Source organism: Pseudorca crassidens, chromosome 15 (genome assembly GCF_039906515.1).
Source record: "Pseudorca crassidens isolate mPseCra1 chromosome 15, mPseCra1.hap1, whole genome shotgun sequence".
Lineage (NCBI taxonomy): Eukaryota > Metazoa > Chordata > Mammalia > Artiodactyla > Delphinidae > Pseudorca > Pseudorca crassidens.
The window spans coordinates 36,837,857-36,852,898 of NC_090310.1; the positions used below are offsets into that span (position 1 = coordinate 36,837,857).

General features: G+C 55.7%; 1 protein-coding gene across 2 annotated transcripts; it reads right to left on the bottom strand.

Annotated features, from left to right (window-relative positions):
- Nucleotides 1-335: 335 nt before the first annotated feature.
- On the bottom strand, nt 336-13,304 carry PRSS22 (serine protease 22). Of its 2 annotated transcripts, XM_067706915.1 has the most exons (8): nt 7,030-13,304; nt 5,439-5,586; nt 4,450-4,585; nt 3,788-3,814; nt 3,189-3,360; nt 2,672-2,949; nt 1,447-1,604; nt 336-840 (listed from the first exon to the last, which is right to left on the bottom strand). In XM_067706915.1, exons 3-8 carry the CDS (start codon nt 4,529-4,531, stop codon nt 580-582), a joined length of 978 nt encoding a protein of 325 aa, XP_067563016.1. In that variant the 5' UTR covers nt 4,532-4,585; nt 5,439-5,586; nt 7,030-13,304; the 3' UTR covers nt 336-579. The 2 variants fall into 2 exon arrangements, with proteins under 2 accessions (XP_067563016.1, XP_067563017.1); XM_067706916.1 differs by lacking the exons at nt 5,439-5,586; nt 7,030-13,304 and having other exon boundaries at nt 4,450-5,245.
- Between the last annotated feature and the right edge of the window lie 1,738 nt (nt 13,305-15,042).

Genomic DNA, 15,042 nt, shown 5'->3' on the forward strand with positions numbered 1-15,042 from the left:
GGGGTGTTCTCCTAGCCAGCCCTGTTTCGGAAATTCAACAGGCAGGTTGGGGACCTGCCTGGCCCTGCAGCCCCCAACACCCACCTTTCAGGTGGGAGAGCTGGGCCTCCCAGGTTGCTGGGCCTCCTGTCTCCTCTCCATTTGGTCTCCCTGGTGGCAAGGGGTTACAAAAGGACAGTGCAAAGGTCAGAAGTCAGGATGTTGAATCCTAGGTGGGCAGGACACCTGGGTCCCTGGCCAGACCACCATCCAAAGTCCTACCTGCCAACCCCCGTTTTAACCCTGACTGGACCCTTCTTCCCAATGTTCCCATACCCGAGGGAAAAAATAGGAACTAGGGTAAAAATAATTTATTGAAATTGGAGGAATAAATAAGATGTGTGGGAGGAGTTACAAATAACTGTAAAAATCATTAACATGTATGTACACAAAGGCGCTCCGGGCCTCGGGGGTGGGGCCTGAGCCCAGGGGCGGGGCGGGGCCTCCCCGCGGAGGAGATCCGGCGCCGGCACTCGGGCGCTCCCAGAGGTAGACCGCTTATTTACAACGGAGGAAACAGCACGTGGTCTCCCCAGATCCCTAAACCCCGCGGCCCCGGGCGGCCCTGCGAGCTCGCCGCGCCCCCAGAGCCCGTCCCCGGCGTCCTGTGGGCCCGCTACCCTGCGAGTGCCCGCGGAGCTGCACCCCTTGCACGATCTTCTGTACCCAGGAGCGGTGGGCGGCTAGGCTGATGTAGACGCCAGGCCGGTTGCGCTCCGCACAGCCCTCGCCCCAGCTGATGACGCCCGCCAGCAGCCAGGTGCGCTCGACCTGGCACATCAGGGGGCCTCCGGAGTCGCCCTGCGGAGAGGAGGGAAGGTTAGGGACCCGCGTGGGGCAAGCGGTGAGCAGAGCCCAGGACCCGCGCCGCAGTAGGTGGCAGTTCCCTTCGCGGGGGACCATTTCTCCGACCTGGGGGCCGCGGCACCCTAACCAACGCCACCAGGACCGGGAGGGCGGGGAAGGACACACTTCCCAGGCTCACTTCCGGTAAGAAGCACTTTGTGCTAGACCTTCTCCCTCACAGCCCTGGAGGCAGGGAGGATTGTGACTTGCTTCACAGTTGAGGAAACCGAGGCTCAGAAAGAAGAAAACTGACCCAGCCCGGGTGTGGACCATTGCACCGTCCCACCGTGCTCCGCCACAGTGGTGGAGCTGGAGCTGGCTCTGGGGGCCAGGACCGTGGCACCCCTTCAGGAGGATGCCAGCTCCCTGAGAATGGGGTCAGGCACACCGGAGGTGCTCAGAATGTTTGATGTATGAACGGCTGAGCCAGGCTGGGGCCGGGTTCTGTAGGCATCTATCTAGGGGGACTACCAGGTCACAGCTGATTCTGGGAGGAGGCGCAGGAGCAGAGGGGTGATGGAGCTCAGTGGGGCAGGGCTGGGAAGGAGGTGGTGTGCTCACCAGACAGGCGTCCCGCTCCCCCTCCAGGTAGCCGGCGCATAGCATGTCCTCCGTAATGGCGCCCTGCCCGGCTCCCCGCCAGTACAGGCGGCTGCAGACTGCTGAGTCGATGATGGGAACCTTTAGCTTCTGGAGGGTCCGAGGGTCGGGCAGGGGCACTGGGAGCAGGGAGGAGAGAGTCAGGCTTGGGAGACTCTCCTGGTGGCCTCCTCAATTCCCTCCTCAATTCCCTCAGCAGCGTTTCTCAAAGGTTAAGTGGATCAACTCTGTCAGGCTCTCCCACAATGCCTGCAGAAAGCCCAAATTCCAGGACTCCACTCTGGATCTACTGAATCCCAAATTAACGTGCAGCCTGAAACTCTGAATCTTTAACGAGCTCTCTGATGCCAATGAGATGGTTCAAACCAATGGTCCAGGCTTGTCCCATCTCAGGCACTACTTTATCCAGCACTGGTACTGCTACAGGCTAATGGCCACTCAGTGTTGAATCTTATTGGGACTTGAGGGACCCCTGCCATCCCCTAGGGGGATTGATCCTAGGGTTGGTCTGTAGACCTTCCCCAGTTCATAAATCCACCTTTCACAGGAGCCCCTAAGAATGACCGTGGGGAGACTGACTGAAACTTCAGAGTCAGTGGGGTCCCCAGATGCCCAAACTGGTGTCATTTCTCTTAATTCTTCTGGAATCTGGTTAAAGTTCCATATATATATGTCACTGCTTCTCTGCCTCTTACTTCATCTAATCTAATTTGTGTTTCTAGATGAGGTTTTCCAAACCTCCAGACTTGGTTTGCCAATTATATTTTACCATTTATGGAGACTGCATTTTCTCCTGGGAATTTTGCCTGCAATTGTGTCATGATGCCACCAGGGGGCGTTTATTCCAGATTTGGAATCTTAGGGCTGTTTTCATATTCACCTGGTTCAGCTTGGTCCCATAGACACCTCCTCTCAGCTGTTCCTATATCACTTAATATCTTGGTTGATCTGGCATCTTTGCCTCAGAACACAGCAAAAGGTACCTTTTAACTAGAAATGATCTAGAACTATCCACCTAGGCTTCTGTGTCATCACATCTCTGGGTCACAACCTGTCTTTTCTTCTATCTGTGTTGTGCTCTGCCTCTGGCCTCTATCCTTTGCTGCCCGTGGCACCTGTATCTCCCAGTGTCCACCGCCCTCTGTCCCCACCCACCCCCATACCCCTGGTGAGAAAGAAGCCACACCTCCATCGTGGATGCTCCCCCAGCCAGCAACCCAGCAGTTGGTGTCCGGAAGGAGATGGACGGAGGAATCAGGCAGGCAGATGGGCAGGATGCGTTCAGAGAACTGGATGGCATGCTCCAGGTGCACCAAGGCGATGTCAGCACGGGCGCCTTTCTTCCAGGAGTACGCAGGGTGGAGCTTCACCCAGGCAATACCCACCTCCTGGGACCTCGGGCCGGGGTTCCCCAGCTGCCAGGCCCCCAGCAGCACAGAGAACAGGGCTGGTTTGTTCGGATGGCTAGAAGGGAGAGGGAGGGGGTGGCATCAGCCAGGAACCACTGGGTGTTCAGGAAGCGTCTGGGAAGGGTTTCTGGTGTAATGGCATATGAAGGCTCCTGGTGAGCAAAAGAGGCTTCTGGGGAGAAGCAGGGACTCTCCTGAGGGACCCAAGACTGGACTGAGGCCTGGAAGCCGGGGCCGTGTGGGCAGCCCGGGGTCTGGGGAATCGAGTGGAAGGGACCGGCTGAGCGTACGTACCCCTTGAAGCAGTGGGCGGCTGTGACCACCCAGCGGTTGGTGAGCAGGGAGCCTGCACAGTGGTGGGTGCCATTCTTCTGGATGCTCACAAGCCAGGGCCACTCAGCATCGGTGCTGTCCTCACCACCCACGATTCGGTTCAGGTGTTGGGGCTTTCCACAGGCTGGGGGACCTGGCGGAGGAGGGGCCGGTGTGTCAGACCCTCAGGCACAATCCTCATCCCTTCCAGCCCCCCTTCCCTGCCTTCAGCACTTAGGCCTGTGCTCCAGTCTCCTCCCACCCTGGCTCCGTTCTTTGCTGCCTCTTCCCCGGCCCTTCCACCCTCTGCCCTCCACTCTGGCTCAGCACTTGGTCCTCTAGCCCTTTGACATTCTCGGGCCGCTCACCCCCTCCTGGGCCTCTCTCCTCCGCATCCCGACTCGCTGGGCCGCATCCTCACTTTCTGGGCCTCTTTTCCTGCCTGCCCTTCCTCTCCAGCTCAAACACCCTCTTGCCCCACTGCCCGCTTCTGACCTGTCCCCCACAGACAGACACACAGACACTACCCTGCCCTTCAGGCTTCCTCCCTCCCCACTTCCCTGAGGGCAGCTCTGACTTACCAGCTGTCTTGGCAGCAGCTAGGGTGGCTGAGGGCAAGAGAAAGAAAGGGTCAGGTCGGTGGAGGGGAGCCCTGGTACCCAGCAATCCTTCCCGGTGGCTCAGTCCCTGGGGCCCTCCAGACCTTCCCAGGCGGGGCATTTCCTGGAGCCTGGGCAGGACAGACCGAAACCTCAGGCCCTCGGTGTGAGCTGCAGCCTTGGCCTCCCTGCGACTTCCTGTCCAGCCTGTGCCCGGGCTCCATCCAGCCTACCTGGGGGTGAGGGGTCAGCCCCTGGGGTGTCTCACTGAGGTGAGAGGGAGAACCCCCCTCCCAGGCCTTAGGTCTGGATGCCGCTGCCCCGGCAGTGGACCATGCAGACCCAAGAGACAGGAACGGGACATGAAGAGGGTAAATAACAAGCAGAGCTGAGCACACTGAGCACTGACTGCACTAAGCCCTGTCCTGGGCCCTGTAGTGCAGTGTTCTATGTACTCCTCACAGCTGTGGAGGAACCTGAGGCTCAGAGCAGGCAAATGACAGAGAGGGAGAGGGAGAGAGGGAGGTGGGGGAACAAAGCAACAGATGAGAGGGAGAGGAGGGATTCAGGCAGGACCAAGAGGGAGGACGGCTGGGTGGACAATGGGGAAGGGGTGGAGGGGGCAGCAGGCCCTCAGGACTCACCTGGAGCAGCCAGAAGCAGCAGGGAGGTTACAATGCTGAGGTAGTACCTCCCCAGGGCAGGGAGAGTCTCGGGAACCACCATGGCCACTGCCGACAGGAGAGCTTGGATTCCCTGCAGGCCACCCCGGGTTTTATCCTGTGAGGCAGAATGCTGTTGGACCAGTCTCCCGAGTGAGTGGCTCAGTCCCGCCACCCCGGGCTGTCAGTCACAGGGAGGGGGTGGGGCTTTGGGGAGGAAATAAGCCGTTAAAGTCAGGGGTGGGGCTGGCGGTGGGGTTGGAGGGCTCTAGCTGGGACCCCTACCTCGGGCCTGGATCCGCGGACTCAGGTCTCAGGATCTGGGCTCTGGAGGGGCAGGAGAGGGAACTTGGGCCCTCAGGTCTAGGCTGGGCCTTGACCTTGACTGGAGGGGCAGGGCAGAGAAAGGCCCTTAAGCTTGAAGGGGGGGTGGTCCGGGTGGGGAAGGAAGGCACGCAGACTCTGGGGCCTGGGTCCGCGGTGGCGGGAGCCGTTGGGGAGGCCCTGGGGCCTTGGGTGGGTGACAGCGGGCAAGGGACTGCCCAGAGGCTCCGTAACGGCTCCTGTGACTCAGCGGAAGACCTGACCCAGCCCTGGGCTCGGGGATCCCGTTAACCCACTTGCCAGAAGGCGTGAATCAGACCCCCGGTGGCCACCTGTCCCGGGGACACCTTCCTGTGGGCCCTGTCACTCAGCAGCCTAAGGATTCGTCTCTCACCTGGACTTCCAGGAACCCCAGGTGGGGCAGCCAGTTGCCCAGGTGGCTGTGACTGATGCGGCTGCCTGGGGAGGGCTGGGATGCTGAGTCCCCACACCCCACCCCAGCCCCTGTGCTCCCAGGACCACCCCCCTGGACCCCTCCTTGGGGTCAAACGGCTGCTGGGTGATGCTTGAGCGGGGAGCCCAGGTGGGGGTGTGGGAAGCAAAATGCTCCCCCAAGGAATCTGCCCGCGTGATCCTGTAACCCTCACCCTGCAGTCAGGTCTTCCGTGACTCAGTACCCCACACTCCAGACACCCGTGCCCTGAGCAGGAGGAGTCAGGCTTCTTCTGAGAGAGACTGTGTATCTTTGTCCTTCAGTCATTTGATCAACAAAACTTGCGATGGCCCTCGATATGCCTGGGGAGGGGCATGGACATAACAGCAGTTACGGTGTGCGTAGTGAGCCAGGCACCACCTCATTCAGTCTGCAAAGTCCCTTATTATTATTCCCATTCTGCAGATGAGCAAACTGAGGCCACTTAGGGAGGTGAGTGACTTACACAAGGTCCCGCAGCTGGTGAGGGGAGGAGCCCAGATGTGAACCCCAATTCTAGAGAAGGGCCAACTGGACTCTTGGAGCCCTGAGGGAGCCCAGCAGCAGACGGATGGTGACCCGCCCCCTGGGGTCAAAAGTGCTGGGTGGGTGGGAGCCCAGGGGAGGCACCTGATGCCAGCGGGGGGCGGGGGCCGCCAGTGAGGGCTGCCCAGAAAGGAGGACCTTGAAAGGGAGGCTGAAGGAAATGATGGAGTTAACCCTACAGAGGCTGGGGATGGGGACCAGTTGGGGGGGAAGCCCGAGGTCACGGAGAGGGAGTGAGGGCCCGGTGGGTGGCTCGGGGCATTGGGAGGGGCTGCCACCACAGCCCGTGTCCTTTGTGGGCAGACCGCCTACCACAGCTTCTCCTAAGCCCCACAGCTTAGCCAACACACGTTCTGCCCCCAGAGCCTGCCCAGGGGTGGACTCCCCTCCTGCTGTCCACCTCCTCAGGCTGTTAGGGGTTCCAAGAGTCTGTGAGACTCACCTGGAGATCATCGATACCAAAAAGGATCATTGATGTGTTTTACTGGCCCCTGCTTGGGTTGGAGGGGCAGGAGGCAACTCAGGATTAAACCGCAGGCCAGAGGTGCCCTCCTGCTGCGTGGAGGCCCCTGCCCCACTCCACCCAAAGACAAGGCAAGGGTGGGGCGCAGGAGCGTGAACAGCTCCTAGCTGACGCATTCACCTCTGTCCCAGGACTGGGGGTGGGGAGACTGCTGGGAAACAGAGTGGCTAAGGTGAGGGGCACCTCCAGTGGGGCCCCAGCAGCAGTCGAGCAGAAATGCCAGCAGGGTGGGGGAAGGGGGCTCCCCGCCACTGCCCTCCCCCACCTACTGTCTGTCCTGGGTCCACCTCTGTGCCCTGTGGCTGGCCTTGCCCCTCATGCTCTTCCAACCCACTCTCTTCCTGAATCTAAGGCGGTTGGCCTCCCCAGCTCACCCTACAAGCACTTATTGGGCACCAGCTGTATGCCAGGTCCTGTGCTGGGCACTGGGACACGATAATGAATAAGACACATGTCCTATCCTTAGACAGCACACATCTCCCCAGGGGTGGGAGGCAGTGAGCAAGTAATGACCACAAGGGGTCATGGGGGGATGGGCACAGAGGCCTGGGACTGGGGTAGGAGTGTCAGGGAAGGAGGGGGCTGTAGGCGTGGACCCTGGAGGGCCATCCTGAGGGTGGGTGCTGTGTGCTGCGACTCTCAGAGGAGAGGGACGGTGAGGAGGTTCCCCATGGATCCTCGGGATCTAGGTTGGTACCTGGTGCACACTGGGTCTCGATGGATATTTGTTGAATGAATAAACAAATGAGGAAGAAGTGAGTCTGGAGAATTCCACTGGGGACCGACTGCTTCAGCCTCTTGCCTCTCCAGTTCCTCTGTATTCCAGCTCTGTGTGCCATTCATGCCACCTGGATCACTTCCCAGGTGATCCAAGGGGCAGGCATGTGCCCCAAGATGTTTCCGTCTTCGTGATGGGGTGGCCAGGAAGATAGCCCCAAGGGGAAGGGCCCGGGAAGAACCAGGGGAAGTCCAGAAAAGCCAGTGAAGACTTCCTGGCACAAGTCCTGGAAAAGGGCCCCACAGACCGGCTCCCCAGTTCCCAAGGAGTGGAGACCTTGGTATGATTCAATATTCATTCAAACAGAATATTCATTGTGCCCACAGTATGCCAGACCTATGCCAGGCATCGTGGCTGGGCATCTCTTCACCGGGGCAGGAGATGGATGGGCTGCCCACCCTGCCACCCACTATCCGTGTCCCTGCCAGGCCGTCTCAGGACCACTGATGATTTTGCAGGGAGCTGGGGGTGACAGATAGGGCTGCAGAGGCCTCAGAGGGCATAGCAGCGGGAGCCAGCAATGCTCAATCCAGAGAAGTGACTCACTGCCCCCCTTCTCTCAGCATCTCAGACGTGGGCACCGGAGTCTGGCAGATATCTGATCAGGGGTATCCGTTCATTATCCAACCAAATCTACTGAGCACCTACTGCGATACGGCTGTGAACAAACCAAAGACAATCCTGCCCTCACGGCAGGGACACCAGGGGAAACAGAATAAACAACATAAATAAGTAAATCATTTAGTTTAATAGATGATAAAGTCTATGGGGAAAACCAAAGCCGGAAGGGACTCGGGTGGGGGTGGGGATGGGAGGGGGAACAGGAGGTGGGGTGTGGCATTTTGGGGTTTGTAATCTTACATCAGGAGCCCAGGGAAGAAGTGCAAACCTTCAGCTGAGACTTGCAGGAGAGGGGCAGAGGCAGGTGTGGTCAGAGACCATTCCAGCCGCAGGAAGAGCAAACTCAAAGGCTCGGTGGGTGGAATGGAGGATTCCAGTGGCAAAGTAGAGGCACAGGGGCTAAGGGGGCCTGGCCTGGCCACCCGGCCTCCTTGTGTAGGTGACACTGAGCCTGGCTCCAGCGGATGAGTTGGGGACACTAAGGAGAAGAGGTGGGGAGAGCCATCCAGGGTGAGGGGCCAACCAGCTCAGGGCACAGGGACAGGGTACTCGGGGCAGAGGTCACCAGACCACCAGGGTCTTCGTGGGCCCAACCATATAAGGGAGCCTTGGCTTTAGGGCAGAAGCCCTGCACAGAAACCCAGCAGAGAGCGTTGGCTGCGGGAACTGCTCTCTCCTCTGAGGCTCATTTTCATGCAGTTCTGGCCCTGGCTTGGAGGTTGCGAGCTGTTTTCTATAAGGAGAGGCTGGATCTCTGAGCTGGAGAGGGGAGCCAGGGTGGGGTGGGGGTCATGCTGAACTCCAGGCAAGCCACTTGGCTCTGAGATCAGCACTGCATTCCAGGTGTGGAATCCAGCCCTCCAGTGGGTTTGGTCAGATCCACACTGCTGTGTTTTTTAAATTGGGCAAATCCACATTAAAAAAAAAATCTGGGGGCTTCCCTGTCGGTCCAGTGGTTAAGACTCCATGCTTCCAATGCAGGGGGCACGGGTTTGACCCCTGGTTGGGGAACCAAGATCCCACAAGCCAGGCAGTGCGGCCGAAAAAAAAAAAATCTGAATTTTGACTAATGCTGTTGTGAACACGAGTGTACAAATGTTTTTCTGAGTCCCTGCTAAAACAGATGTTTGCACACCCATGTTCACAGCAGCATTATTCTCAGCAGACAAAAAGGTGAAACAACCCAGTGTCCATCGATGGATGATAAACAAAAGGTGGACCATTATGTACTGTTCAGCATGAAAAGGAATGAAGCACTGACACACGCTACAACATGGATGGACCTTATGCTGAGTGAAATAAGCCAGACACAAAAGGACAAATACTGTATGATTCCACCTATATGAGGTCCCTAGAGCAGTTAAATTCATAGCAACAGAAAGTAGAGGATGGGTGCCAGAGACTGGGGGAGGGGGATCGGAGTTAGTGTTTAATGGGAAAGGAGTTTGCTCAAGAAGATGAAAGTTCTGGAGACGGATGGTGGTGATGGTTGCACAACACTGTGAATGTATGTAATGCCATTGGACTGTACACTTAAAAATGGCCAAAATGATAAATCTTATGTATACTTCACTACAATTGAAAAATGGAAAAAGAAATCTGAATATCCACTGTTTCATGAACCTCAGAAGCGGTGGCAACACTGGGCCCCGCTGGGCTGAGAGGCCTGATTCCAGTCCAGCCACACTTACCCACCCGCACTCCGCGGTTTGGGCCAGCCAGGGCACCACATCTTTGGGTATCTCCTGCGCTCGGAGGGCAGGGCTTGGGACAGAACAGATGCTCCATCCCTGCCGGGTGACTCAAGTAAGCTCCCAGAGCAAGCAGAGCACTCCGAAGGAGCCAGGGACATAGCAGCTGCTTCTTCCAACCTGGCCTCAGTTTATGCATCTGTGCAGAGGCCTGTCAGCCCCGCTAAGTCTGTCATGACTGCTCAGGCTGAGCGCCGACTGAGCAACAGCCAGGCTGTGCTGTCTGCAGGCGAGTTTTTCCAGGGCCCTAATGGTTTTTTGTTTTTGTTTTTTTTCTATACGCGGGCCTCTCACTGTTGTGGCCTCTCCCGTTGCAGAGCACAGGCTCTGGACGCGCAGGCTCAGCGGCCATGGCTCACGGGCCCAGCCGCTCCACGGCATGTGGGGTCCTCCCGGACCGGGGCACGAACCCGTGTCCCCTGCATCGGCAGGCGGACTCCCAACCACTGCGCCACCAGGGAAGCCCCCTAATGGTTTTGAGGAACCTGGCCTGGCTGGTCTCCAGGACACTGCTCACCAGCTGGCATTTCATCACCTTCCCGAGGGGACATCCTTCCATCTAACCACTCCTGAACTGTCCTAGGAGCTCGGCTGTCACTCGGGGCTCCCTGCCTCTTGGAGACTGGGGTGAAGAATGCTCTTAGTCATGGAGGAAAGGAGACATTTCCAGTGATGTTTGGAAAGGTCTCCCCATCCCAAAAGCCCGGGTCCCCCTCAGAGCCTCACCATGGCTCCTATGGCCCCAGGCCTCGCATTTCCTCTACCTCTGCCCAGGCTCCTCAAGGCCCTCTTGGTTCTGCTTACCCCAGTCCCAGCCCCAGAGTTCTGTTTCTTCTTTCTTCCATGAGAAACCCAGCTTCATCAGTGCACACTGAATCCTTTCGCCATCTTCAGGCTCTCGGACCCTGGGCTGTGTAGTCCAGGCATTCCCCACCCGCACCCCCCACCCCAAATTCTGCGAAATAAAATTTTCTCCATCTTATAACAGCATTGCCTGTCCTCTTGACATTTCCTCAAAATGGAAGTTGAGCATCCCCCTCCTTGCCAGCCTTCCTTTCTGTAGTCTTAGGGGTCCCTCCTCCCCAGTCCCTTCCTCAACCCCATACTTTCTAAACACAGAGCCCCTCCTTGACCCACACCACTGTCTGACTCTTTGAATGCTGGACATCCAGGGTCCAGGTGTTAATAGTGTGACTCCATGTATCTTCACTCTGGTTAATGTCTTCCTGGAATATAGAGCATTGTTCATTCTCGTGGTCCACTGAGACTTTCAGCACTTTAAAAAAAACTGCACTTATACCTGTTCCTCCATTCCTTAGTGGTCCATCTCTTTCTCGATGGCAGGTCTCCATGTCAGCTTCCTCCAGAGTTTTCCTTCCATGGCTTAGAGCATTCTCCTAGGTTTTGCTCATAACCTATTCCTTCTTCGGAAAAGTTGGCTGTACGTCAGAATTCTTAGAGCACGTTTTCCCCATTGACTCCTGTTGTTCTGGAAAAATATCCCACCAGCCTGGCTGGGAATCACCAGGGAGGAAGGTGGCCAGTCATCCTACAGAAATGTCATTGGAAAGGTCTCCTTTCCTCCATGACTAAGAGTGTCCTTCACCAGTCAAGCACACTGCTCTTCCTCCTACCCAGGACCAACTAGAATGACTCTCACTGCAACACTGAGAAATCAGTCTGGAAGGACTGCAATTCCTCTGCACCAGGAAACAGAGAGGGGAGCCCCATGCTGGGAAGGGCTGAGCCCAGATGGAGCCTGATGGGAAGAGTTGAGCTGGGAAAGGCAGAGGGAGTGGGCACGCTGGGCAAACTGCCTTGCTAGGTGCCCATTGCCGGCCTGGGCCACTTCTAGCACTCTTGGTGACTCATCAAAGACTCGCAGACCTAGGAGTTGTGAGGTCAGAGGTCATGGCCAAGGGCTCATGGAGAGGAAGTGACTGTACAGAATTAACTTCGGCTAGGGGTAGGTGGAGAATGAGAGGCTCCCAGTTCCATAGGTGAGCTGGACACAGAGCTGGAGTCTGCAGGTCTGCCTGTGGGGTACCTACTGAGCCATGAGCTAGGCAGCCACGTGATGCTGGCCAGAGAGAAGGCGTGGAGAAACCAGCTCCAGCATCGCCTGCAGGGTGGAGAGCCACCTGCCTCCAGCCACGTTCCTCCTCCCCCACCAACCCTCCAGGGGAATAAGTGACTGTGCTAATTACTGCTAATGAATGGCTTCTGGGTAAGTCAGTGTGGACGTTTCTCTTGCCAGGAGGACAGACAACTCTGGGGGAGTCAGTTGGCAGCTGGGATTGGGATACCCCTGATCTAGGGGCCCAGGGAGAGAGACACCCCCCACTTGCAGTCCATAGCTGTGCCTCTAAGACACAGGCTGGGTACTGGGGATCTGGATTCCCACCAGGCATCTTTAACTAGGAATCTGGAGGTTCCCTCAAATTCAGACACTCCCCAGGCACCATGTCTCAGAAAACGGCACCACCATGCACCCAGTTGCTCAAGCCACACGCCTGCGAGCCATCTTTGATTTAGCCTTTTCCTCCCCACCCATAACCAACTGTAAAGGAAAAACTCCTTTCCTGTACACATAGAACACTTTTGACACCAGGTGTGTGGGTTTTTCCACCACAAGCAATTCTCTGTGGACACCAACTGTGTGTCCTACGATTTAACTCAATTCTGACACTAACTGGAGTTTGTGCAGACGCCACAGGTTAAAGCCTCAGTCCCATAAGACTCCCCCCATCTCAGATGCCAATCACAAGTGGTGGGTCCTCAGGTCACCTGCACTTGTCTGACGTGGCTACAAATCTGGAGTTCCCAGGAACCCCCTCCTCAGGTTTGATAATTTACTATAACGACTCAACAGAACTCGGGGAAACACTTATTTACATTTACCAGTTTATTATACAATAAAGGACACAGATGGACAGCCAGGTGAAGAGGCGCATGGGGCAAAGTCCGGAAGGGTCCCGACTGCAGGAGCTTCTGTCCCCATGGATCTGGAGTGTGTCACCTGCCTTGCATGTGGATGTGTTCCCCACCCTGGATGCCTTCCAAACCCTGTACTTTAGGGATTTTTATGGAGGCTCGTCACGTGGGCACAATCCATTACTAACTCAATCTCCAGCCCCTCCCCACTCCCCAGAAGATGGGAGATGGGGTTTAAGGTTTCAAGCTTCTAATCATGGCTTGGTCTTTCTGGTGACCAGTCCCCATCCAGGAACCAAAGAGGCTACCAAGAATTATCTCATTAGAACAAAAGATGCTCCAATCACCCAGGAATTCCAAGGGCTTCAGGAACGGGGGTGAGGGGGGCAGAGACCAATATATACATATATTTGCAGTGTAAGTGTCTGACATTAAGCTTTTGGTTGCTGGGGCAACGATTTCAAGACATCCATCTTGAATGAACACATCGCCAGCTGTGCAACACAGCTACTAGCTGACAATCAGATAAGGAGCCAGGCGGCCCCGCACATGAAGGATTAGAAAGGTTTAGAAAGCCCTGAGTGACCTAGATAACTGACCACTGGAGTGACCCCACTTTTCCCTTCCTGAACCCAAATTCCCACTCTTAGGTTTTATTTATTTATTTATTGGCCTTGCCGAGAGGCTTGCGGGATCTCAGTTTCCTGACCAGGGATTGAACCTGGGCCACGGTAGTGAAAGTGCTGAATCCTAACCACCAGACCACCAGGGACTCCCCCAACTCTCAGCTTTTAAATTCGGCCATGAATTAGAATTTAAATTCGACAAAGAGTGAAGCCGGGAAACCCCAGCCTCCTCACTCTTGGACCCTAATAAAGGCAGAGCCCCCTGTCCGCGTCCCCCATCCCCCCCCACCCTCGACCTCGCTGTGTGGCCCTAGGGTGTACGGTGTGCCCCCCCAGGACCTGTGAGTAATAAATCTGGTTTCTTTCCAAAGTTTCCTGAGGGTTGTTGCTAAGGTGTGTCTTGCAATCATAATAAGAACCACAAGGGCCAGCCCAGCCACAACATGTCTTGTGAAGGCCTTGCCGTGTTGTAGGGCTGGGAGAAGGGCTCAGGCACCCCTCGCCACCAGCGTTACTACTGATAGGCTGAGCCCAACACAGCAATACTTCTTACTTCCCACCAATCCATCGGCACGTCCTGGTGTCTCCAGCCCAGAACAAGCGAGTGGGAGAGCCCAGGCCTTCTCCCCCACCCCACAACCCCGGCACAGGCCCGCCAGCCCCCCTCCTGGTGGGTCCTGGGTCCCCTCCAGGCTCTTCTCCCGCAGCAACCAGAGATGTTTAACAAAACACCAACTAGGTCACGGCATCTCCCCATTAAAAACCCTAGCGGTGCTCACTGCACTTAGGAGATCTCAAATCCTCGCGTCTCCTCCCTGCAGGTGCTTCAGCGTCCACCCGTGCTGACCTCTTCCCCTTCCTGTCCTCACTCCTGGCTCAAGCCCAGCCCCATTGGGCCTCTATTTCTTCTTGGCCCTTTGCACGTGCTGCTCCATCTAACCGGAAGGTCTTGACCGCACCTTCAGAGCAGGCACCTTCTCTTTGGCCTTAGTTTAAGTGACACCCTGTTATTCTTTTTTTAAAAAATTAACTAATTAATAAACTTGGCTGCGCCGGGTCTTAGTTGTGGCACACAAGATCTTCGTTGCCACGTGCGGGACCTTTAGTTGTGGCAATGGGAACTCTTAGTTGTGGCGTGTGGGATCTAGTTCCCAGACCAGGGATAGAACCCAGGCCCCCTGCATTGGGAGCACGTAGTCTTAGCCACTGGACCACCAGGGAAGTCCCTCTGTTATTCTTTTACACAGCCCTGTTGGGAAAAGTGTGGAAGACTTGAAATGGGCAAATGAGATGCCTGGATAGCCTTCCAAGGCAAGCTGGAGCCTCCAGGGATCATCCGATCCCATAGGGGAGTGCACCTTTGTTTGTTTCTGATGAGGAGGCTATTTGACAGCTCTGTGGAGACAGAAGTTAATTGGCAGAAAACTGATAGTAATGCCAATAATTCCTGCTCCTAGAAAGCAAGTCATATCCCACCAATGCTACTGATTACCCTGTGAGGATGGACAGCATTGCTGGTCATCCTGTGGAAGAGATGATTCCAAAAGATTCTCGTCATCCTGTGGAAGAGATGATTCCAAAAGTTACATTCCTTGCTTTAGGCTACTGAGCAGTCTTCCATCCATTATTAGTAAATTGATTTCAGCATTCCTGATTTCCCATGTATATGTCTCTTCTTCAGATTCTCTTTTAAACCAGTTTTAACATCTTGATGGTTTCCTCCTTCATTAATGAGTTAAAGTCTTTGACACATGCCACTCATATTTATTTGAAAGTCATGCTTTTACCTTTTTTGAAAATTACACTTTTAACAGCTCACTGTTATACCCACAGTGCTTGGCACGTAGCAGCTCCCACCTTTGCTGAGTCAATTGATTACTTAATTAAATGAAACAGTACGCAACTTTTTTCCTAACTGATAAAACAGGCTATGGATTCTATTTTTACCCTTTTATATTATTGGAATCATGCTACTACATTATTTTAATCTGTTTTCTAAA